Source organism: Bos indicus, chromosome 22, assembly GCF_029378745.1.
Source record: "Bos indicus isolate NIAB-ARS_2022 breed Sahiwal x Tharparkar chromosome 22, NIAB-ARS_B.indTharparkar_mat_pri_1.0, whole genome shotgun sequence".
Classification (NCBI taxonomy): Eukaryota; Metazoa; Chordata; class Mammalia; order Artiodactyla; family Bovidae; genus Bos; species Bos indicus.
The window spans coordinates 132566-157924 of NC_091781.1; the positions used below are offsets into that span (position 1 = coordinate 132566).

The 25359-nt window shown below is 43.5% G+C and overlaps 1 protein-coding gene across 2 annotated transcripts; it reads right to left on the minus strand.

Moving 5' to 3' along the window:
• Positions 1–1444: 1444 nt before the first annotated feature.
• On the minus strand, positions 1445–24486 carry MRPS24 (mitochondrial ribosomal protein S24). 2 transcript variants are annotated; one of them, XM_070777274.1, is made up of 4 exons: positions 24021–24486; positions 23873–23941; positions 23648–23759; positions 1445–1880 (listed from the first exon to the last, which is right to left on the minus strand). In XM_070777274.1, exons 1-4 carry the CDS (start codon positions 24057–24059, stop codon positions 1597–1599), a joined length of 504 nt encoding a protein of 167 aa, XP_070633375.1. In that variant the 5' UTR covers positions 24060–24486; the 3' UTR covers positions 1445–1596. The 2 variants fall into 2 exon arrangements, with proteins under 2 accessions (XP_070633375.1, XP_070633374.1); XM_070777273.1 differs by lacking the exons at positions 23648–23759; positions 23873–23941; positions 24021–24486 and adding an exon at positions 12188–12471.
• Between the last annotated feature and the right edge of the window lie 873 nt (positions 24487–25359).

Here is a 25359-nt window from a genome sequence, read left to right on the forward strand (position 1 = left end):
CGTTCATTATTAAAGAAATGCAAATCAAAACCAAAATGAGGTATCAGCTCACACCAGTCAAAATGGCCATAATAAAAAAATCTACAAATAAATGCTAGAGAGGGTGTGGAGAAAAGGGAACCCTCTTACAATGTTGGTGGGAACGTAAATTGGTACAACCACTATGGAGAACAGTATGGAGAGTCCTTAAAAAACTAGGTATAGAACGATCATACAACCCAGCAATCCCACTACTGGGCATATACCCTGAGAAAACCAGAATTGGCAAAGACACATGTACCCCAAAGTTCACTGCAGCACTATTTACAATGGCCAGGACATGGAAGCAACCTAGGTGTCCATCGACATTGAATGGATAAGGAAGTTGTGGTTGTTCAGTTGCTCAGTCATGTCCAACTCTTTGTGACCCTGTGGACTGCAGCATGCTAGGCTTCCCTGTCCTTGCCCATCTCTCAGAACTTGTTCAATGAGTCAGTGATGCCATCCAACCATCTCATCCTCTATTGCCCACTTCTCCTCTTGCCCTCAATCTTTCCCAGCCATCAGGGTCTCTTCCAATGAGTTGGCTATTCCCATCAGGTGGCCAAACTGAAGCTTCAGCATCAGTCCTCCTAATGAATATTCAGGGTTGATTTCCTTTAGGATTGATTGCTTTGATCTTCTTGCAGTCCAAGGAACTCTCAAAAGTCTTCTCCAGCACCATAATTCAAAGGCACTAGTGTTCAACCTTCTTTATGGTCCAGCTCTCACATCCAACCATCACATCCATGGCTACTGAAAAAACCATAGCTAGGTATATACGAATCTTTGTCAGCAGCAATGTCTCCACTTTTTTATACACTGGACTGAAGTAGAACTAACCAAACAACTAACCAAAAAAGGGATGTCCTTATGTCATAGGGAAGTGGAATGCAAAAGTAGGAAGTCAAGAGATACCTGGCTAAACAGGCAAGTTTAGCCTTGGAGTACAAAATGAAGCAGAGCAAAGGCTAACAAAGTTTTGCCAGGAGAATGCACTGGTCATAACATACACAATTTCCCAACAACACAAGAGATGACTACACATGGACATCACCAAATGGTCAATTCCAAAATCAGGTTGATTATATTCTTTGCAGCTGATGGAGAAGCTCTATACAGTCAGCAAAAACACAACCAAGAGCTGACTGTGGCTCAGATTGTGAACTCCTTATTACAAAATTCAGACTTAAATTGAAAAAGGTTTTTAAAAAAATAACTGCTTTATAATCTCCGAAAATGGATCTTTCCATTTTAAGAGAAAACAAAGAACTTCAGGTAAAGTTCCTGACACAGTGATTGGCACAGGATATGCACTGAACCATAGCTATTACCTAAACCTCAGGTAACTGGCAGCCTTCTTCGGAACCCTGGAGCATCCTCAAAGACCCTATTCTAGTTCTCTAGACAGACGAAGAAGCAAGACAACATGGAGAGTCTATTTATTCAATAGCAACTCTGAAGACAAAGTCTCAGAAATCTGAAGGGATGTATTTCCCCTATTTCTACTTCAGTCCGTTTTCACAAGTTTCTGTCCTTCGCAGGCTACAACTTGATGTAAAAAGCTTGATGTATGTCCTAGATATACTTATACACAACCTTTGAGGGAACAGTTTGGAGGTGCAGACGAACAGGACACTTGTAAAAGTGGGACAGCAGGGTCTCACTGTAGCCCACAAGGAAGTAGAACTTGTGCGCAGGTAGCTGCCTCAGAACCAGGGCACAGATCTCCACCTGGTTAGCCCGGCGCTTCAGAATAAGCTGGTCAGCCAGGCAGCCTGGGAAGGTGCCCAGCATAAATTTGCGAAGGAAAACATCTTCCACTGTTCGCTCAGCAGCGTGGTCCTCCCCATCCAGGTTACCTGAAAAGAGAAGCGTACCGTGGTGAGTTGGCCAAAACTCCAGAGGTAACATCCAAAAGCACTGGGCATTCAATTCCCCACCTTAGCCTCTTCTCTTTTCTTCTACAGTGGAAAAAGAATAATACTTTGAAGCTTCAAGAACATTATTTCAGTAATCCTGAAATCCTGTGAAGCATTTATTATCATTATCTTGTCTCACAAAAAAGAAGGGCACAAAACTGAGATTCCTTTATGTAGACACAGAGTACCCCTTTCCCACTCTCTCCTCACTGCCATACAAAAGCACTGGTCATTCCATGGGCCAGAGAGATGAGGCCATCAGCTACTTCTGAGGTGTGAGCTCTCTCATTAACTAGAGCCATGGCCTCAACAAGTAAATTCTCACTGTAGACCATAAACCTTTGCACCTCTTACAATATTTGTTATGAGTCTCCACACCCACCCGCTAGACCTCAGAACAAGAACTTGAAAAGGGTTTGGGATAGAAATCCATACTTTAAGTAGGTTCTCTAGACAGATGTATCTCAAACGTTCAAGTTGAGAACCCTTATAATGAACAAAATATTGTTGATTCTCATTAATTCACAGTAGTTATGCTTTGTAAAGTTAAGAGTTATGTTCTATATAATCAAAATGAATAACAAATTAGTAAATACTAAACTAAACCACTGCTCCTGGTGGAAATTCTGCAAGTCTCTGGTTACAATACTTTTATCAACAGATTGATATTGTTTTATTTTCTCTGTTAAAGACACCTACAAATGGCTGATTAACACTGAACTCTCTCCCAACAGCTCTGTAACACATGCTTGAAGAAAGCTTTTCTAACAATCGTGCCCTGTAAAGTACAACACAGTCTTCTTGTGCTTAGAAACACTAGATGGTGTTGCAGTGAAAAGAAAAAAAAAGCAATGAGTTTCTCTTTTTTCTTTCTCTTTCCTGAGAACAAAGGAAATAATGAAAACAGTAAACAAGCTGGAGGGCAAATATAAACAGGCCTGAAAGAGATAATCACTCCTAATTTTACTTTATTCCCAATCTGTAGTCTGTATCTAGGTTTACTTTTCCCCAAACTAATCTGACACTATGTAAATTACATCCTGCACCTATCGCCCCCAAACTGCATGAGTTACATCCAGAACCTATTACCCTTTCCTAAGTGAAGTTGCTCAGTCGTGTCCAACTCTTTGTGACCCCATGGACCAGAGCCTACCAGGCTCCTCCATCCATGGAATTTTCTAGGCAAGAGTAGTGGAGTGGGTTGCCATTTCCTTCTCCAGCGGATCTTCCCGACCCAGGGATCGGACCCAGGTCTCCTGCATTGTGGGCAGACGCTTTACCATCTGAGCCACTAGGGAAGCCTATTACCCTTTAAGTGAAAGTGAAGTGCAGTCGCTCAGTCGTGTCCAACTCTTAACAACCCCATGGACTGCAGCCTACCAGGCTCCTCTGTCCATGGGATTTTCCAGGCGAGAGTACTGGAGTGGTTTGCCATTGCCTTCTCCACTGTTGTTGTTGTTACTGTTGCTGTGTCATTTCAGTCGTATCCGACTCTGTGTGACCCCATGGGCTGCAGCCTACCAGGCTTCTCCGTCCATGGGATTCTCCAGGCAAGAACACTGGAGTGGGTTGCCATTTCCTTCTCCATTACCCTTTAACTCTTTACTAATTACATCCAGTACCTGGTGCATACCCTTATCACACTCCCTTTGTAGACCACTCCTTGTAGCTTTTTCATTTCAGAAAGAAGGCCACATTGAACAAAGCAGAGACAAATGAACCCAATTACTGGGTTACCTGATGCCTGCTATTACTGTTTTAAAACAATGCAAGAATGCAAGACCTTCATTACTTTGAGCCTTATCATTTACCCTAAGACCAGGAGACCCAGGCTATATAAAGTCTAAAGGAAAAAAAAAAAAAATGAAGTCTCTTGACTCACAGTTCCTGAGGCACTAGCATGCTGTGTTCTCCCCTCAGCTAACTTCTTCCTCTAAACTCTGTCTCCATAATTTTTATTTGGCATGGGTGGGCAGAGAAGGGAAGATTTTGGCAGCAATAAATGGGAGCTCACGCAGAATCTGCTTGTGGGCAGGTGACCCCACAGGGCCCGTTGGCTTGATTGGAAGTTTAGGGATCTCTCTCCACACAAGGCTCTTTCAGGAAGAATAGCTCACTGGGGGATTTCTCTGAGGCCAGATGGCCTGGGACTCCCTGTTGTAGGGCTGTACCCCAAACACACCCAACTGGCCAACTTGGCTGCAGAAATCTGAGGCTATGGTGGAGAACAGGGGAAAAGATGCCCTACAGCTGCAGAAGCTTTATTTCTGCCTTGAGGACACCTTCTCTTCCACTGCCCTCTCTGGCACAGATTTCTACTCCGAGAAGACATTAATTCGTGGAGGATAAAAAAGAGGGAGTTTGGTATGTCCCAAACTGCTATGTTTGGTAAGCCCTCTAGAGACAGTTGATGTTTCCTATTTGGGGAATAGCTTCAGTCCCAGTTTGGAAAATTCTATGAAGAGAAACTGCTTTCACAAGGTGCCACTTTGGACAAATGTCACAGGTTTAGCAGGACTTGGAAGTCACATTTGAGGCATTCTTGCCATTTGGCTTTTTGATTTTTGGACATCTTCATGCCATCCTTTTGGGGCATTTTTCTGCCCCCTTGCTTTTGATTTCTGGGCATGTCTTTGCCATTCTCTTTCTTTTTAGTGACTTTCTGCTGCTGCAGTTTGGTTTGTTTATATTGTTATGAGCATGCAAACATCCAGTACTAACTGTTCAAGTTGGAACAGGAAGCACTTCCTCTAAGGTTCCATCACAGAGTCCCCTAGGAAAAATTCTAAGTTATTGTCGACGTATAGATAACAAGGGGTGGCGGCCGGGAGGAGCTACCCCTCGCCTGAGATCAGGGGTGGTGGCCGAGGAGCAACCCCACATCAAAGGGGCAGTGGCTGCACCTAGAGGAGCTACTCCATGTTCAAGGTCAGGAGGGGAGGCGGTGAGGAGATAGCCCTCGTCCAAGGTAAGGAAGGAGCAGCAGCTACGCTTTACTGGAGCAGCCATGAAGAGATACCCCACATCCAAGGTAAGAGAAACCCAAGTAAGACAGTAGGTATTGCGAGAGGGCATCAGAAGACAGACACAACGAAACCATAATCACAGAAAACTAGCCAATCTGATCACACAGATCACAGCCTTGTCTAACTCAATGAAACTAAGCCATGCCCTGTGGGGCCAACCAAGATAGGCAGGTCATGGTGGAGAGGTCTGACAGAATATGGTCCACTGGAGAAGGGAATGGCAAACCACTTCAGTATTCTTGCCTTGAGAACCCCATGAACACTATGAAAAGGCAAAATGATAGGATACTGAAAGAGGTACTCCCCAGGTCAGTAGGTGCCCAATATGCTACTGGAGATCAGTGGAGAAATAACTTCAGAAAGAATGAAGGGATGGAGCCAAAGCAAAAACAATACCCAGTTGTGGATGTGACTGGTGATAGAAGCAAGGTCTGATGCCGGAAAGAGCAATATTGCATAGGAACCTGGAATGTTAGGTTCATGAATCAAGGCAAATTGGAAGTGGTCAAACAGGAGATGGCAAGAGTGAACGTCGCCATTCTAGGAATCAGAAAACTAAAATGGACTGGAATGGGTGAATTTAACTCAGATGACCATTGTATCTACTACTGTGGGCAGGAATCCCCTAGAAGAAATGGAGTAACCTGCCCATTCCTGCCACTATTTGTCAACATAGTTTTGGAAGTCCTAGCCATGGTAATCAGAGAAGAAAAAGAAATAAAAGGAATCTAGATCAGAAAAGAAGGAAAATTCTCACTGTTTGCATATGACATGATACTATACATAGAAAACGCTAAAGATACCACTAGAAAATTGCTAGACCTAATCAATGAATATCATAAAGTTGTAGGATATAAAATTAATACATAGAAAGTCCTTGCATTCCTATACACTAACAATAAAAAATCAGAAAGAGAAATTAAGCAAACAATCTCATTCACCATTGCAACCAAAAGAATAAAATACCTAGGAATAAACCTACCTAAAGAGACAAAGAGCTGTATGCAGAAAAGTGTAAGACACTGATGAAAGATGACACAGAGATGGAGAGATATACTATGTTCTTGGACTGGAAGAATCAGTATTGTGAAAATGACTAAACTACCCAAGGTAATCTACAAATTCAACACAGTGTCTATTAAACCACTGATGGTATTTTTCACAGAACTAGAACAAAAAAATTTCACAATTTGTATGGAAACACAACATACTTCGAACAACCAAAGTAATGTTGAGAAAGAAAAACGGAGCTGGAGGAATCAACCTTCCTGACTTCAGACTATACTATGAACTACAGTCATCAAGACAGTATGGTACTGGTAGAAAAATAGATAAATAGATCATTCTTTAACTTTACACACAAAAATAAGCTCAAAATGGATTAAAAACCCAAATGTGAGACTGTACACTATAAAATTCCTAGAGGAAAACATCAGCAGAATGCTCTCTGACATAAATTATAGCAGCATCTTTTTTGATCCATCTCCCAGAATAACGTAAATTAAAAAAAAAAAAAAAAACCTACTTAAAACTCAAAGCTTTTACACAGTGAAGGAATAAACAAAAAGACAACCCACAGATTGGGAGAAAATATTAAAATATTTGCAAATGATGTGACTGACAGGGTTTTAGTCTCCAAAATTTACAAACAGTTTATAATCCTCAACAGCATCAAAAGAAACAGCCTGCTCGGGCAGGAGAACTGAACAGACATCTCTCCAGAGGACATACAGACAGCGTATGGACAGCTGCTAAACATAGCTAATCATTAGAGAGATGCAATCAAAGCTACAACGAGATACCACCTCACAGGGGTCAGAGTGTTATCACCAAAAAATGCAGACAGTAAATGCTGGCGAGGGTGCGCAGAGGAGGGGCGCCTTCTACACTGTTGGTGGGAATGTAAATTGGTACAGCCACTATAGAGAACAGTACAGAGGTTCCTTAAAAAACTAAGCTACCATATGACACTACAATCCCACTCCTGGGCACATATCTGGAGAAAAACATGATCCGAAAAGATACATGCACCTCAATGTTCATTGCAGCACTATTTACAATAGCCAAGACATGGAAGCAACCTAGATGTCCATAGGCAGAGGAATGGATAAATAAGATGCTACATATATATAATGGAATATTATTCAGCCATTAAAAGGAATGAAATAATGCCATTTGCAACATGGGCAACCTAGACAGTGTCAAACTGACAAATAAGAGAAGAAGAAACATCATATGACATCCCTTATATGTGGAATCTAAAAAGAATATAAATGAACTTACGTACAAAACAGAGACTCAGACTCAGAAAATGAACTTATGGTTGTTGGCATGAAGGGATAGTTAGGTTGTTTGGGGAGGTCACGTATACACTAATATACTCAAAATGGAAAATGAAGAAGGAACTATTATACATAGTAATGATGGAATTCCAGTTGAGCTATTTCAAATCCTGAAAGATGATGCTGTCCAAGTGCTGCACTCAATATGCCAGCAAATTTGCAAAACTCAGCAGTGGCCACAGGACTGGAAAAGGTCAGTTTTCATTCCAATCTCAAAGAAAGGCAATGCCAAAGAATGCTCAAACTACCGCACAATTGCACTCATCTCACACGCTAGTAAAGTAATGCTCAAAATTCTCCAAGCCAGGCTTCAGCAATACGTGAATCCTGAACTTCCAGATGTTCAAGCTGGTTTTAGAAAAGGCAGAGGAACCAGAGATCAAATTGCCAACATCTGCTGGATCATGGAAAAAGCAAGAGAGTTGCAGAAAAACATCTATTTCTGCTTTATTGACTATGCCAAAGCCTTTGACTGTGTGGATCACAGTAAACTGTGGAAAATTCTGAAAGAGATGGGAATACCAGACCACCTGACCTGCCTCTTGAGAAATCTGTATGCAGGTCAGGAAGCAACAGTTAGAACTGGACATGGAACAACAGACTGGTTCCAAATAGGAAAAGGAGTACGTCAAGGCTGTATATTGTCACCCTACTTATTTAATTTATATACAGAGTACATCATGAGAAACGCTGGACTGGAAGAAACACAAGCTGGAATCAAGATTGCTGGGAGAAATATCAGTAACCTCAGATATGCAGATGACACCACCCTTATGGCAGAAAGTGAAGAGGAACTAAAAAGCCTCTTGATGAAGGTGAAAGAGGAGAGTGAAAAAGTTGGCTTAAAGCTCAACATTCAGAAAACAAAGATCATGGCATCTGGTCCCATCACTTCATGGGAAATAGATGGGGAAACAGTGGAAACAGTGTCAGACTTTATTTTTGGGGGCTCCAAAATCACTGCAGATGGTGACTGCAGCCATGAAATTAAAAGACGCTTCCTCCTTGGAAGGAAACTTATGACCAACCTAGATAGCATATTGAAAAGCAGAGACATTACTTTGCCAACAAAGGTCCATCTAGTCAAGGCTATGGTTTTTCCAATGGTCATGTATGGATGTGAGAGTTGGACTGTGAAGAAAGCTGAGCGCTGAAGAATTGATGCTTTTGAACTGTGGTGTTGGAGAAGACTCTTGAGAGTCCCTTGGACTGCAAGGAGATCCAACCAGTCCATTCTGAAGGAGATCAGCCCTGGGATTTCTTTGGAAGGAATGATGCTAAAGCTGAAACTCCAGTACTTTGGCCACCTCATGCTAAGAGTTGACTCATTGGAAAAGACTCTGATGCTGGGAGGGATTGGGGGCAGGAGGAGAAGGGGACGACAGAGGATGAGATGGCTGGATGGCATCACTGACTCGATGGATGTGAGTCTGAGCGAACTCCGGGAGTTGGTGATGGACAGGGAGGCCTGGCGTACTGCGATTCATGGGGTCGCAAAGAGTTGGACATGACTGAGCGACTGAACTGAACTGAACTGAACTGAATGCAACTCTACTCAATGTTAGAGTGGTGAGGGCGTGGATGGGAGGGGGGTGTGGGAGAAAATGGATACATGTAAATGTATGGCTGAGTCCCTTCACTGTTCACCTTAAACTACTACATTGTTAGCTGGCTATACCCCAATACAAAATAAAAAGTTTAAAGTTAAAAAAAAAAAAAAAAAAAACTACAATAAGGTATCACCTCACACCGGTCAGAAAGACCATCACCAAAAAAATCTACAAACAATAAATGTTAGAGAGGGTGTGGAGTAAAGGGAACCCTCTTGCACTGTTGGTAGGAATGTAAACTGATATATCCACTATGGAGCACAGTATGGAGATTCCTTAGAATATAAAGAATGAAACTTTCATGCGACCCAGCAATCCCACTACTGAACATATACCCTGAAGAAACCATAACTGAAAAAGACACATATACCCCAATGCTCACTGCAGCACTATTTACAATAGCTAGGACATGGAAGCAACCTAGATGTTTATGGACATATGAATGGATAAAGAACTTGTAGGACATATATACAGTGGAATATTATTCGGCCATAAAAAAAAGAACGCATCTGAGTCAGTTCTAATAAGGCTCTAATAAACCTAGAGCCTATTATACAGAGTTAATAAAAAGAAAAATAAATATCCTATATTAACACATATTGATGCAATGGTAAAAGAATCCACATGCAAATGCAGGAGATGCAAGAGACGTGGGTTAAATCCCTGGGTCAGGAAGCTCCCTGGAGTAGGAAATGGGGACCCACTCCAATATTCTTGTCTGGAAAATTCCATGGACAGAGGAGCCTAGCAGGGTCCAGTCCATGAGGACACAAAGAGTCAGACACAACTGAGTGACTGAGCACTCCTGCAACGCATATATATAAAATCTAGAAAGCTGGTACTGATGAACCTATATGCAGGGCAGCAATGGAGACAGACATAGTAAACAAACCTGTGGACACAGTCGGGGAAGGACATGATGAGACGAACTGAGAGTAGCACGGAAACATATACATTACCATATGTAATACAGCCAGTGGGAATTTGCATTATGACTGAGGAAACTTCAAACTCGGTGTTCTCTGAAAACCTACGGGGTGGGATGGGGTGAGAGATGGGAGGGAGGCCCAAGAGGGAGAGGACATAAGCACACCTATGGCTGATTCATGTTGATGTACGGCAGAAACCAATACAATATGGTAAAGCAATTATCCTCCAATTACACTCAACATTAAAAAAACTATGCTCATGGCATCCAGTCCCATTACTCATGACAAATAAAAAGGGAGAAAATGGAAGCAGTGAGATTTTTTTTCTCTTCAGCTCTAAAATCACTTCTGACAGTGACTGCAGCCCTAAAATTAAAAAATGCTTGCTCCTTGGAAGGAAAGCTATCACAAACCTTGACAGAGTATTAAAAAGCAGAGACATCACCTTGTCCACAAAGGTCTGTATAGTCAAAGCTATGGTTTTTCCAATAGTCATGTATGGATGTGAGAGTTGGACCACAAAGAAGGCTGAGAGCCGAAGAATTGATGTTTTCAAATTGTGGTGCTGAGAAGACTCTTGAGAAGCCCTTGGACTGCCAAGAGATCAAACCAGTCAACCCTAAAGGAAATCAACCCTGGATATTCATTGGAAGGGCTGATGCTGAAGCTCCAATACTTTGGCCCCTAATACAAAGAGCCGACTCACTGGAAAAGACCCTGATGCTGGGAAAGATTGAGGGCAGGAGAAGAGGGCAGCAGAGAATGAGACAGTTATACAGCATCACTGACTCGATAGACATGAATCTGGGCAACTCCGGGGGATAGCAGAGGACAGAAGAGCCTGGCATGCTGCAGTCCATGGTATTGCCAAGAGTCAGACATGACTTAGTGACTGAACAACAACAAAGATTATACTGTATGGTACATGTGTGCATGCTCAGTCATGTCTGACTTTTTGTGAACACGTGGACTGTAGCCCTAAATTGTTACCGAAATTGCAAGTCTGTGTGCCAGATGCACGGTGAGGTCCATCAATACTAAAACATTACAGTTTAGAACAGAGAAAGGTTTATTATAGATTCATACAAAGAGATGGTGGCTCATTCCCTAAGAACCCCAAAGTTACTAAAAAGATTTCAGCAAGCCCTTTAAAAGAAAGGGTGAGGGATGGGCATGGTTACTTGTTGCAGACTTCTCCATTTCAGATCCTTTGTTCTCAAAGTCAGGTCATGGTTAAGTAACAATGTTCCTGTAAATCTCTACCAGCTGAATGTTATTCTCTGTCCTGACAAGAAAGGGCAAAGTCCCAAGGCACAACAACTTTCACCCTCTAAGGTCCCAGTTTGGCTAAGAGAAGGCAGCTCCTTCCACAGTCTGCCCAGCTGTCATCCCTGAGGGAGCCAGGCACCCAACCAACTGATCGTCAGTCTCCTCAGCCCATCCAAATGAGGAGACCAGGTCCCCCAGACTGTGGCCAGGCAGAAAGCAACTGCTATCAGGTTGCAGAGACAGGGATGAGGAAAGAGGTTCACTGCTGCCTCAAGGCCTGGGCCAAGGCTAGTGGAGGGCCTCAGTAAGGGCTATGAAGCCCTGCAGGACATCCCCAGTCTATTCCCTGGGCCCTCCAGCTCACCTGCTGGCCCAAGGCTGGGTAAGCTGTAAGGGCCTCCAGGAGGCGGCCTGAATCTGCCTCTTACCTCAGTGTCTACCTCATGACCACACCACTAACCCTTGACTGAATCACTTCCCCAGTAGTCCTTCATTGACAGTTACCAGTGGATAGGGCCAACTGTGGCACTGACCGATAGCTAAGCAGGACCACTAACGGTCGCTCACTGACAGTTGGTTGCTTGTGAGCAGGGCCCACTGAGGCCGCAAGCAGTGGCTGAGCAAAACCTGTTGCTTAGTAACAGGGTGCAGAGTAACAAGGGACAGCAACGGCTGCCTGCTAAGGGCTATGCTCATCCTGTTGTTACAGCCTGCCAGGATCCTCTTGTAACAGCACAGTGAGCTCAGCCTTTAGCATACAGCCACTGCTGTGCATCATACTCTGTACCCTGTTATCAGGCAACGGGTCCTACTCAGCTATTGGTTAGTGCCTCAGTGTGCCTCACCCACTGGCAACCAACTGTCAATGAACAACAGTTAGTGAGAGGATTCAGACAATAGCTGAGTATTGGTCATGAGGTGGAGAGTGAGGTAAGAGGCAGATCCCGGCCTTCTTCCCAAGGCCCTCCAGCTCACCCAGCCTTGGGCCAGTGGGGCAGATGAGGGGCCCAAAGAACAGGCTTGGGTCTGTGTACTGTAGGGCTTTTCAGAGCCCTCACCAAGGCCACTCACTAGTTTTGGCCCAGGCCTTGAGGCAGCGGTGAACCTCTCCCCCATCCTGGTCTCTGCGACCTAACAGCCATGCTGGTGTGGGGTCCCAGATGGGACCCAAGGCATAAGGGGCCTTTCCCTCCCTGGCGCTGGCCTGCATGCTCCACTAAGACAGACACCAGCTATAATGGTTCTCTCAGCCATTGCCCCACCCCGGTGGGCCCCTCCCCCAAAGCAAGTGAGCAACCATAGAGAAGTGACCATTAACAGTCCTGCTCTGCCATTGGTCAGTGCTACTGAAAGCCCCTCCCTCTACTGTATAGACTCTGAATTCTAAGGGTTTTTGAGGGGCTAGTCTGCCATCTTCTCTGTTTGCTGACCTTCCAATTAAAGTCATTATTTCTTGCTCCAACAACTCATTTCCAAATTTATTGGCCTGTTATGCCGCGAGCAGAATGAGCTTGGGCTCAGTAACAGTGGCAGTTTGCCTGGGACACAGTCTGTGGGACCTGGTCTCCCCTCTTTAGAGGCCTGAGGACTAGCTGGGTTGGGCAAAGCCTGGAGATCTGGCCCTGAAGGAACTGTCAACTGAGCTCTGCCTCCTCTTACCCAGGACCAGGACTCTGGAGTGTAAAAGCTGTGCCTTGAGACCTTGTCCTTTCTTGTCAAGACAATAACATTCGTTTTGGTAGAGATTTACAGGAAAATCATTACCTGAACATGACCTGACTTCAAGAACAAAGGATCTAATATCAGGAAGTTTGCAACAACTAACCACGTCCCTCCATCACCTTTTTGCTTTTACAAGGACTTTGCTGAAAACTGGGATTCTTAAGGCATGAACCACCTGTCTCCTTACATGGCCCTGAAAAAAAAACTTTTCTCTGTCCCAAACTCCAATATTTTAGTATTGTTTGGCCTTACTGTGCATCAAGCACACAGACTTGACTATGTTCAGTAACACTCTGTCCATGGGATTCTCTAGTCAAGAATACGGGAGTGGGTTGCTAATGCCCTCCTCCAGGGGACCTTCCTGACTCAGGGATCAAACCTGCGTCTCCTGCATCTCCAGAATGGCAGGCGGACCTGGTAAAATGTCATCAACCATAACCCTAGTTATCTGAAAGTGTTTTATGTCACACCAGTAACCTAGTTACTCTGTCAATTGCATTGTAATCAGATTTTAAACATGATTTAAGTCTTCTGTCATTATATATACCTATGGGTTCACTCTGATGCCTTTGAAAAATGCTTCAGCTTCAAGATTTATAGAAGGATTTTTAGATAAATACAAGTTTCTGATTTTCACACCATAATACTGAACTGGCTAAGAAATCAAAGAATCCTAATAAGTACCTGATGGCTTCATAAAATGCTAACAGAAGGATTAAATGGACGGAAGATATGGTTTTAATTTTATGATTTCTATTTGAAAAATAACAGATTTGAATTTGTGTTTTCCGGTGTAAGGAAAACCTTCTCAAACTGATTATGACGTAAAGTAATTTGGTAAATTTTCTTTGTAAGCAGAATGGAAACATTTATCTTTTCCCCTTTGTCTGCTTTCTAGAGATTAGGAACTCTTAGATTCCCAGCAGCTTATTAGGTAAGTCAGGAAGCCTACCTCACTAACAGGTACAAAAATCTCAAGATTTGGGGGACCTTAAAAAGGAAGGAAGTCAGTGGGTCTGATAAGTAAAATCTGTGACAAGCCCTTGGAGTGATTTTCTTAGCCCTGATAAGTCTTTTAAAAGTTCAGTCTGAGACTCCTTAAAAAGTTTCAGCAAGCAAAAACCCTCTAAGATCAACTGTAATTATATAAATCATCAGGCCAAGTTCATTGAAACTAGACTGAAATTTGGTTCTTTCTCTTAAGAGAACAAAATTTTCTTGGAAGGCTGCTTTTAATTAGTCTGTGTAAATTTATTTGCTTTTAAGTGACTTATATTTGTTGTTAAAATCTTCTGTTATTTTGGTAAGGTAAACAAGTATTATCTCACAATGATCTACAAAGGTTATGGCACGTGTAGATAAAGCTCATTCTGCTTCTACAAAATTTGTTATCTTAACATGGCAACAATCTACTACTGCATCAGGGGATTAAAATGGGTAAACAATAGCTGTAAATCAGACTCAGGACTACGGAAAACCCAAGAAGGCCACCTGGCTTTTCCCAGCCCCCTGACAAATCAAAAACTTTTTAATTTGATGGGTTTAATGTCCTCACAGTGGAAACAACTATGTTTCACTTAAGAGTTTTGTTAACTAAGGGTTACCAAGACTCATTTCCCAGTTTCTTGCTATTATGTTATAATGCTAAAAAAGTTTAATTAAGGCGTACTTTTAAGTTTGTTTCTGAAGCTTATCTCAGTAATCTTATCTTTGAAGGGAGATCAGATGCCCTGTGACCTGAAACCAGGGTATTATGCATACTGGAAAAGATCTAATTCAAAGGACAATCACCAACCTAGATGGAAGGATCAGGTACTCTTAATTAGCTCATGCACAGTGAAACTAAGAGGAATTATCTCTTGGATTAATTTTCACTCACAAAGGGTCTCTGCATTGGATTGGCTTATAGTGAAGACTGCTGATCTCAAAATTACCTTAAAACAATGCTCAGAGGAGAAACTACATTCATACCAGGATGAGAAGACATCAGAAGTAGACAGCTTGCTCAAGATCCTGGACCTGACTCATATGATTCTTTAAAATATTTTCTTGACTTCTTGGACCTCTGCATATGAATCAAATGTTTTTCTATCATAGACATGATCCTATGCTAATTTTAAACATCAATCCAATTGTTGGGTTTGTGGCCAATTAACTGTGTCTAGTGCTTCTGGGTTACTTTGGTGGATTTCTCCACTCCAAGGCTCTAACTGGCTGACTGTTAGGGAATTTATTTTAAAGAAAAATTATAGTCATGTTCAGGCCACTATTGATATTAATAGATATCCCGTCACCTGATCAATTAATAATACCTGCTCTGAATTTGGCCATAAACATAAAATTTCCTTATCACTCAAGTTCAGTCACAGCAACAAGCAAAATTTCAGCCAAGGAATAAAAGCCTCTCATAAGTATGAGATTTATGCAGTTAACACCAGGCTACGGTAATTTAAGTTTTAATGGTCCTCTATGTTAGAAACAAGTAGACTATACTAAGGATAATCAGTCTAGTAACATTAGGAAATTAAGCTGGGTGTCTTCTAAACAGTGACAATATATAATTTCCCTTAAAGATAGGGGCTGTAACAGAACAGACTAAGATAACCTGGGGATATACTGGGTTACACCTAATGGAAGTTCTTGACTTAAATTCTAACTTAACCCTACTAATACTATTAGTTATTTTCTATACTGCCTGCTTCAGAAAATTGTTTCTTACATTACCAAATGTGTGATTGAGCCTTTGATAAAATGATGATATGTAGTTCCATATGAGAGCAGTGATTCTAACAGTGTAACTCCAGATATGAGAAGAAGCAACAAGAGGGGATATCTTCCTGGACCACAAGAGACTGACTAGTAAAGACAGGTAATTCAGAGAATTCTGCATATTGTTTTATGGCCTAACCCAGTAACAGCACATTGAGTGGCCTGTCAATGAAATCTTCACCAGACCTGGGAATAAGCATTCCTATTTGGATTGTGCAAAGTAATTGCGGTTGGGGCAAAAGTAATTGAGGTTCAAAAGTAATTGCAGTTGAGTTTTGCACCAACTGTAATTACTCTTACTCTTGCATCAACCACAATTACTTTTGAACCTCAATTACTTTTGTACCAACCAAACAGCACACTGGGACAAAATGGCCATGAATGCCCCCAAACCATGGTCAAATTTATGACCCTGAAGGGAATCTACCAACTAGATATTGGCACTTGCCATCTACCTCTACAAAGATTAAATCATGGCCACTGCAGCTGCTGACTTTCAACATCTCTTGAAAGGAGTTCTGGGTGGAGATCAGGAATGAAGCACTCTGTGCTCTGGAACAACTGGCAGAACAGACCTTCAAATACTTAAAATACTTTCAAGAGGAGATTTTATGAGCCCAGACTCTTGCTCATACCTAGCTCATCCTCTCATACCTAGAGAAACACTAACGCCATTGACAGTGACATTTGCTATGGCTATTAAGGAGAAAACTACAATTAAAAGTCAAAATAGAGTAGCTGTGGTTCAGACATTCAAGGAAATAACTAGATGGCACAATGGGTATGATTTCAGACAAGTCCTTGTATTGTTAAAAACTTGAGTTTTCTGAGTTGTATCCAACTTGGGATACCATTCAGTTTAGTTAAGTTCAGTTGCTCAGTCATGTCCGACTCTTGGCAACCCCATGAATTGCAGCACGCCAGGCCTCCCTGTCCATCACCAACTCCCGGAGTTCACCGAAACTCACATCCATCGAGTCGGTGATGCCATCCAGGATGCCATTAGCCATTCTAAAAACAATGTCTGCTAGCAGTGGGTCACACAATGTTACCTTTTAAAGGTCTCTTCTTGTAATTATTGTTATGTTTAGACAATGAAACTGCCTCAGATCACATGTTAACAAAAATAGAAAACACATGTGGAGTGACCAATAGCCATATTAAAGGTTAAAACCTACTTGGATAAAACCAGACAACTGGCTACCCTGGCTTCAAGTCTCCTTGAAGTGTAAAGTCTAGATTAGGATTCAGGTGTCTTTACCTAAAAAAAAAAAAATAATTTCTATCCTGTTTACTATCATTCTCAGTTCAGTTCAGTCGCTCAGTCGTGTCCGACATTTTGCGACTCCATGAATTGCAGCACGCCAGGCCTCCCTGTCCATCACCAACACCCGGAGTCCACCCAAACCCATGTCTATTGAGTCAATGATGCCATCTAACCATCTCATCCTCTGTCGTCCCCTTCTCCTCCTGCCCTCAATCTTTCCCAGCATCAGGGTCTTTTCAAATGAGTCAGCTCTTCACATCAAGTGGCCAAAGTACTGGAGTTTCAGCTTCAGCATCAGTCCTTCCAATGAACACCCAGGACAGATCTCCTTTATTATGGGCTGGTTGGATATCCTTGCATACCAAGGGACTCTCAAGAGTCTTCTCCAACACCACAGTTCAAAAGCATCAATTCTTTGGTGCTCAGCTTTCTCTATAGTCCAACTCTCACATCCATACATGACCACTGGAAAAACCATAGCCTTGACTAGAGAGAGAGGGACCTTTGTTGACAAAGTAATGTCTCTGCTTTTTAATATGCCGTCTAGGTTGGTCATAACTTTCCTTCCAAGGAATCAGATCAGATCAGTCACTCAGTCGTGTCCGACTCTTTGCAACCCCATGAATCGCAGCACGCCAGGCCTCCCTGTCCATCACCAACTCCCAGAGTTCACTCAGACTCACGTCCATCGAGTCAGTGATGCCATCCAGCCATCTCATCCTCTGTCATCCCCTTCTCCTCCTGCCCCCAATCCCTCCCAGCATCAGAGTGTTTTCCAATGAGTCAACTCTTCACATGAGGTGGCCAAAGTACTGGAGTTTCAGCTTTAGCATCATTCCTTCCAAAGAAATCCCAGGGCTGATCTTCAGAATGGACTGGTTGGATCTCCTTGCAGTCCAAGAGGCTCTCAAGAGTCTTCTCCAACACCACAGTTCAAAAGCATCAATTCTTCGGCACTCAGGAATAAGCATCTTTTAATTTCATGGCTACAATCACCATCTGCAGTGATTTTGGAGCCCAGAAAAATAAAGTCAGACACTGTTTCCCCATCTATTTGCCATGAAGTGATGGGAACAGATGCCATGATCTTAGTTTTCTGAATGTTGAGCTTTAAGCCAACCTTTTCACTGTCCTCTTTCACTTTCATCAAGAGGCTCTTTAGTTCTTCACTTTCTGCCATAAGAGCGGTGTCATTTGCATATCTGAGATTATTGATATTTCTCCCGGCAATCTTGATTCCAGTTCTGACTGTAAATGGCTCCATTCCTTTGGACAGGATAACCCAAGCAGTGATCATTATCTGGACCACACTCAAAACTGTTATCAAATGTAGCTTGGTTCTTATTCCTGCTTTGACTCCTAGTTTGACTCCTAGTTACAGTAATTCTTTCACTGATCTTTGGCCTCTGTTTTTTTTTAAGAAAAACAAAAAACTACTTGTTAAATTTTGCCTCCTCCAGATTATAACAGATTCACCTCAAGGTAATGATGATACAGAGATTACAGCACTCCTAAGAACGAGTGCCTGATGAACTATGGAATGAGGTTCATGACATTGTACAGGAGACAGGGATCAAGACCATCTCCCTGGAAAAGAAATGCAAAAAAGAAAAAAGGCTGTCTGGGGAGGCCTTACAAATAGCTGTGAAAAGAGAAGCAAAAAGCAAAGGAGAAAAGGAAAGATATATCCATTTGAATGCAGAGTTCCAAAGAATAGCAAGGAGAGATAAGAAAGCCTTCCTCAGCGATCAATGCAAAGAAATAGAGGAAAACAACAGAATGGGAAAGACTAGAGATCTCTTCAAGAAAACTATAGATACCAAGGGAACATTTCATGCAAAGATGGGCTCGATAAAGGACAGAAATGGTATGGACCTAACAGAAGCAGAAGATATTAAGAAGAGGTGACAAGAATACACAGAAGAACTGTACAAAAAAGATCTTCATGACCCAGATAATCACAATGGTTTGATCACTTACATAGAGCCAGATATCCTGGAATGTGAAATCAAGTTGGCCTTAGAAAGGATCACTACGAACAAAGCTAGTGGAGGTGACGGAATTCCAGTTGAGCTATTCCAAATCCTGGAGGATGATGCTGTGAAAGTGATGCACTCAATATGTCAGCAAATTTGCAAAACTCAGCAGTGGCCACAGGACTGGAAAAGGTCAGTTTTCATTCCAATCCCAAAGAAAGGCAATGCCAAAGAATGCTCAAACGACCACACAATTGCACTCATCTCACACGCTAGTAAAGTAATGCTCAAAATTCTCCAAGCCAGGCTTCAACAATACGTGAATCCTGAACTTCCAGATGTTCAAGCTGGTTTTAGAAAAGGCAGAGGAACCAGAGATCAAATTGCCAACATCTGCTGGATCATGGAAAAAGCAAGAGAGTTCCAGAAAAACATCTATTTCTGCTTTATTGACTATGCCAAAGACTTTGACTGTGTGGATCACAATAAACTGTGGAAAATTCTGAAAGAGATGGGAATACCAGACCACCTGACCTGCCTCTTGGGAAATCTGTATACAGGTCAGGAAGCAACAGTTAGAACTGGACATGGAAAAACAGACTGGTTCCAAATAGGAAAAGGAGTACGTCAAGGCTGTATATTGTCACCCTGCTTATTTAATTTATATGCATAGTACATCATGAGAAACGCTGGACTGGAAGAAACACAAGCTGGAATCAAGATTGCCGGGAGAAATATCAATAACCTCAGATATGCAGATGACACCACCCTTATGGCAGAAAGTGAAGAGGAACCAAAAAGCCTCTTGATGAAAGTGAAAGTGGAGAGTGAAAAAGTTGGCTTAAAGCTCAACATTCAGAAAATGAAGATCATGGCATCCAGTCCCATCACTTGATGGGAAATAGATGGGGAAACAGTGGAAACAGTGTCAGACTTTATTTTTTGGGGCTCCAAAATCACTGCAGATGGTGACTGCAGCCATGAAATTTAAAGACGCTTAAATTTAAAGAAATTTAAAGACGCTTCCTCCTTGGAAGGAAACTTATGACCAACCTAGATAGCATATTGAAAAGCAGAGACATTACTTTGCCAACAAAGGTCTATCTAGTCAAGGCTATGGTTTTTCCAGTGGTCATGTATGGATGTGAGAGTTGGACTGTGAAGAAGGCTAAGTGCTGAAGAATTGATGCTTTTGAACTGTGGTGTTGGAGAAGACTCTTGAGAGTCCCTTGGACTGCAAGGAGATCCAACCAGTCCATTCTGAAGGAGATCAGCCCTGGGATTTCTTTGGAAGGAATGATGCTAAAGCTGAAACTCCAGTACTTTGGCCACCTCATGTGAACAGTTGACTCACTGGAAAAGACTCTGAGGGATTGGAGGCAAGAGGAGAAGGGGACAACAGAGGATGAGATGGCTGGATGGCATCACTGACTCGATGGACGTGAGTTTGAGTGAACTCCGGGAGTTGGTGATGGACAGGGAGGCCTGGCGTGCTGCGATTCACGGGGTCGCAAAGAGTTGGACACGACTGAGCGACTGAACTGAACTGAAGAACAGATCCTAGAGGAATAACAAGAGAACTCACCAGAGGGCCCCTTAATAAAACATAATGAAACAGAGCGAGAACTCCGCAACCCCAACCAGGTAGGGTCAACGAGTCCCTTGTCAGTCTGAACAAGCTACAGAAGACAGACCATCGTCCCTCATCCTCCCAATAAAGATTTCTTGGGGTTCACAACTCTCAAAGGGGATTTGAAATAGGACATAAATGAGCCCCTTGGTTGGACAGCTGGTAACTGTCAAGTGGAGCAAAACTGAGGTTTTATCCTCAGCCAGACAAGAATGATGCCTATTTCCCTTCCTCCACTGATACGGAGTAAATAAATTAACACTGGGGAATTTGTTGCAGTGAAAAGGAAAAAAGAGGAATGACTTTCTCTTTATTTTCCTTTCCCTTTCCTGAAAATAAAGAAAATAAAGAGAATACTGAACAGGCTGGAGAAGAAACATAAACAGGCTTGAAAGAGCTAATTTTAGTTTTACTAGTTTTACTTTAGTTTACCTAGTTTTACTTTACCTATTCCCAATCTTTGTCTGCAACTAGGGTTGCTTTTCCCAAAACTAACCTGACTTTACGTAAACTACATCCTGTGCCTACTGCCCCCTAATTCTGCATGAGTTACATCCTGCACAACTACGCTTTAACTCTAATGCTAATTACATCCTGGACCTGTGCTTACTTACCTTCATTGCACTCCCTTTGCAGACCACCCTTGTAGGTTTTTGCATTTCAGAAAGAAGGCCACAGTACAATAAACCAGAGATAAATGGACCCAATTACTGGGCTACCAGATTGCAAAACCCAATTACCAGGTTACCTGATGCCAACTATGACTGTTTTGAAAGAATTCAAGAAAAATTCAAGATCTTCATTACTTTAAGCATTATCATTTACCCTAAGACCACAAGACCCAGGCTATATAAACTCTCGTTTCCCCTAGGAGTGGGGCGCAGCTCTTCAGACACTAGCCTGCTGTGTTCTCCCCTCAGCTGGCTGAAGATTAAAACCATCTTTCTATTCCCTCGAAACTCTGCCTGTATTTTTTTTTCAGCATCAATGGACAGAGAAAAGCAAGATTTTGCTGGTAACAAGAGCATGTCAGGGGAATCAACAACAAAAAGCACAAAACTTGAAAACATTGCACTCTGGCTAAGTTGCTTAGTCGTGCCCGACTCTATGTGACCCCATAGATGGCAGCCCACCAGGCTCCTCCATCCATGGGATTCTCCAGGCAAGAACACTGGAATGGGTTGCCATTTCCTTCTCCAGTGCAAGAAAGTAAAAACTGAAAGTGAAATCGCTTAGTTGTGTCAGACTCTTCGCCTCCCATGGACTGTAGCCTACCAGGCTCCTCCTTCCATGGGATTTTCCAGGCAAGAGTACTGGAGTGGGTTGCCACTGCCTTCTAACAGATCTCAAAAAGAGTACTTGTTTACAGCATGAAAGCTGAAACAAGAAGGCAGAGAGCCTTATTCAACCTCAGCTGGGAAGGCATACGCAGAGTTGTTGCTCCGCCCACATCTGAGGATGAATGTCAAAATGAGGTAGGAGATAGACGGAATTCAGGTTGGACATTTATAATTAGCCACTCTTCTGCTTGCATTTCCTGAGATGAGAGACAGGTGCGCTTCAGTTGAGGAATTTACAGGCAACAAAAACAGGGCATATAGCCAGTCTTTGTCTCTTGCTAACACCTCAAGGGAATAATCATGGCAAGGACAAAGAAAGGAAAAAACCCTGTCTGATAAGGGGAACACTACACATGCACGGAAGGGCTCCTTGGGGTCAAAAGTCAGAGGGTAATTCCAGGCCACAGTGACTCTTGCTCCTCCCAGAAGCCTTCACTTAAAGATCCATCTTGGCTAGGGTGTGCGTGGGCACCCTAGAGGAGGGTCCTGAGACAAATTAACCAAAGGGAACAAAGCAAGGTGACTGGCCTGAGGGAAGACACAGACTTGGAAAACTGCCCCTTTACAAAGGATTTAAACTTCCCAAAGGGTTGGCTCTCTCTGAGCTTGTCTATGCACCTTTCTACATGTATTTTTCCTTTCAATAAACTTTCTACTTTATCTTCTGCCTCCTTACCTGAATTTGTTCTTGACTAGGCAGACAAGACTAGGGCACGTGGCCCTAATTGCTGGCTTCTGTGGTACAGTGGTTAGGACTCCCTGTCTGGGAAACTAAGGGCCTGTTATTAGCTACCGCTTACTGTGACTTGCTGCAAGCTACCGCCTAGTGTTACGCAGGTCTGAAATCAAAAAGCACCTCAAGCAGGCAAATTCACAAACATGGAATCTGCAAATAATGGTATCAACTGTATGTAGATTTGTGCTCTGGTGGAAAACTGCAATATTTAGAACAGTTTCCTGGGTTGTTCAAATTCTACAAGGTTTCACTTTTTTCACTGCCTCTGGGCTATTTTATATCTCTAAATTATAATCAAGTTTTATTGTTTTAGTCATTTAGTCATGTCTGACTTTTTTTGCAACCCCTTTAACTGTGTTACCCACCAGGCTCCTCTGTCCATGCGATTTTCCGGGCATGATTAATGGAGTGGGTTGCCACCCCATCCCAGGGATCAAACCAGTGTCTCCAGGTTTCCTGTACTGCAGACAGATTCATCACTGCTGAACTATGCTGCTGCTGCTGCTGCTGCTAAGTCACCTGAGTCGTGTCCGACTCTGTGCGACCCCATAGACGGCAGCCCACCAGGCTCCCCCGTCCCTGGGATTCTCCAGGCAAGAACTCTGGAGTGGGTTGCCATTTCCTTCTCCAATGCATAAAAGTGAAAAGTGAAAGTGAAGTCACTCAGTCCTGTCCGACTCTTCGCGACCCCATGGACTGCAGCCCAGCAGGCTCCTCCGTCCATGGGACTTTCCAGGCAAGAGTACTGGAGTGGGGTGCTATTGCCTTCTCCAGGCTGAACCATGCAGGAAGCCCCAAATAACCAACAGCAATGCAAAACAATTATCTTTAGGCATGCAAGTAATTTCTGTGGAAGTTAAACAAAATCCTTGCCCACCCCCCATGGAAAAAAAACAATTTTGCATCCCTTCAAATACATTTGGACATTCCGTATCACATACCTCTCATCTATATTAATTCTCCTTTACTTTAACTGATTTCTGATCCACCCATTTATTACTGAGTTAACTAAAATATCTGACACGTGTTCAATTCGTGTTTTATGTGACAGTCACGACACAGCACGTCTCTGTCCCGCACCGTCCCCTCACCTGTGTGCAGTGACAGCCAGCCCTTGCGGTGGGCGATGTAGTGAGGCGCATGCGCTTCCTCGTAGGTCACTGGTTTGTTCCCCTTGCCCACTCGGACTCGGGCCGCCCGGTTCTGAAAAGAGAAGCCGTGACTTTCCGCGACCACTGACCAAGGACGAGCCCTAGGTCATGTCCCCACCCCCAGGTCCCAGACCCCGAGGCCGCGAGTCCCCATGCTGCGCTCACCTTGAAGCAGACCGCGGAGGTATGCAGGGCGCGCCAGATGCATGGCAGATCCCGGCTCCAGGACAGCATCTGTAGGGACAGTGAGGGGTGAGACCCAGACAGGGGCCCTCACTTCCACCCGGCCGTCCGGCCCGCACTGCCCACTCACCAGAGGCCTGAGCCCGCCACCGCAGTGGAGCGCCACCATCTTGGACGTGGGGGCGGGGCGGGGCGGGGCGGAGCGGAGCGGGCCGCGTAAAGACAAACCGCGCGAGGCTTCCACCAGGGCGAGACCACCCGCGGGCCGGCGCAGGGGCGCGCACCGTCGGCACCGACCTGCTGTGGGCGGTGGAGGCCCTGGCTCCGGGCTCTGGAGACGGGCTGTGTGGGGCCGGGAGGTGCGGGGAGTTGGACTCAGCGCCTCCCCTCGCAGCCCTGTGCATGTCTCGCACCACTCCGCCGTGCCACAGTCGTGGTTTGCGTCATCTATGCGGAAACTGAAGGATGCTGAACGCGAGGATTCGCTGTCTTGAGAGTTCTCACAGGTGGAATGACGAGTGTTTCGGAGGGTTGGTGCTAACCCTACCGCCTGGCCAGGGTCTCTAGGGAAACAGCGTTTTACCACCTCTGACAGATTAGGCTGCTAAGCTCTGTCTTCAAATAATATCCTTTAAAAAAAAAAAGGTGGGGGGTACTGACTTATCCACAGATAAAGAAGAAATATCTTTTGGTTAAAACTTTATACAGTTCTTGGGAGGGGCAAGATAGGGGTACGAAACTGTGAAATGAAATATTTCCTGCCATATTGGTGGGCAAGCGATGTCACAGCTTTCTGCGTGATTCCAGCCTTCCAAATGTGAATTACTGAGCCATGCTGGCAGTCGGCACCACTCCCTACATAACGTACTTAAGGATGTCACAGTCACCAGTGATTGACCAAAGTCACAGTTACAGCCTCCAGTGTGACCCAGAAGGCCCTAAGGGAACTCAGGAAAGAGAAATTATCTCTGTAAATACGCAACATGGTGGCCCCAAGCTGAGAAGCATATGAAAGGAATGACTTAAATAATCCCACACTCTTGCATCTTCCCATTACATAGAAGAATACTAAATTCCTAAACTTGATAGCTGGGTTTCTTTACTTGACAATAATCTTCGATGTTTAGATTGCCTGCCCCTACCTCTCCCTTTGTTGCAAACTTGACTGCACACCGGGCACCCACGCCCGCCTCCTTGGAGCACTGTGCTCAGAGCTACTGCGCTGCTGTCTCCCAGGCTCAGGGTCCTAAACATTCCCACCAAATAAAACAACTATTTACAGGTTGTAACTAATATTTTTTAGTTGACAGGGTTCAGGGACACAGACTGCAATGTAAAAATAAGCAGGGTAAAAGAAATATTGTTCAATACAGGGAATATAAAAAGTTTTTAATTTTATAATAACTTTAAATGAAGCAAAATCTATAAAAAATATTGAATTATTAATATTGTTGTACACTTGCCTGGAA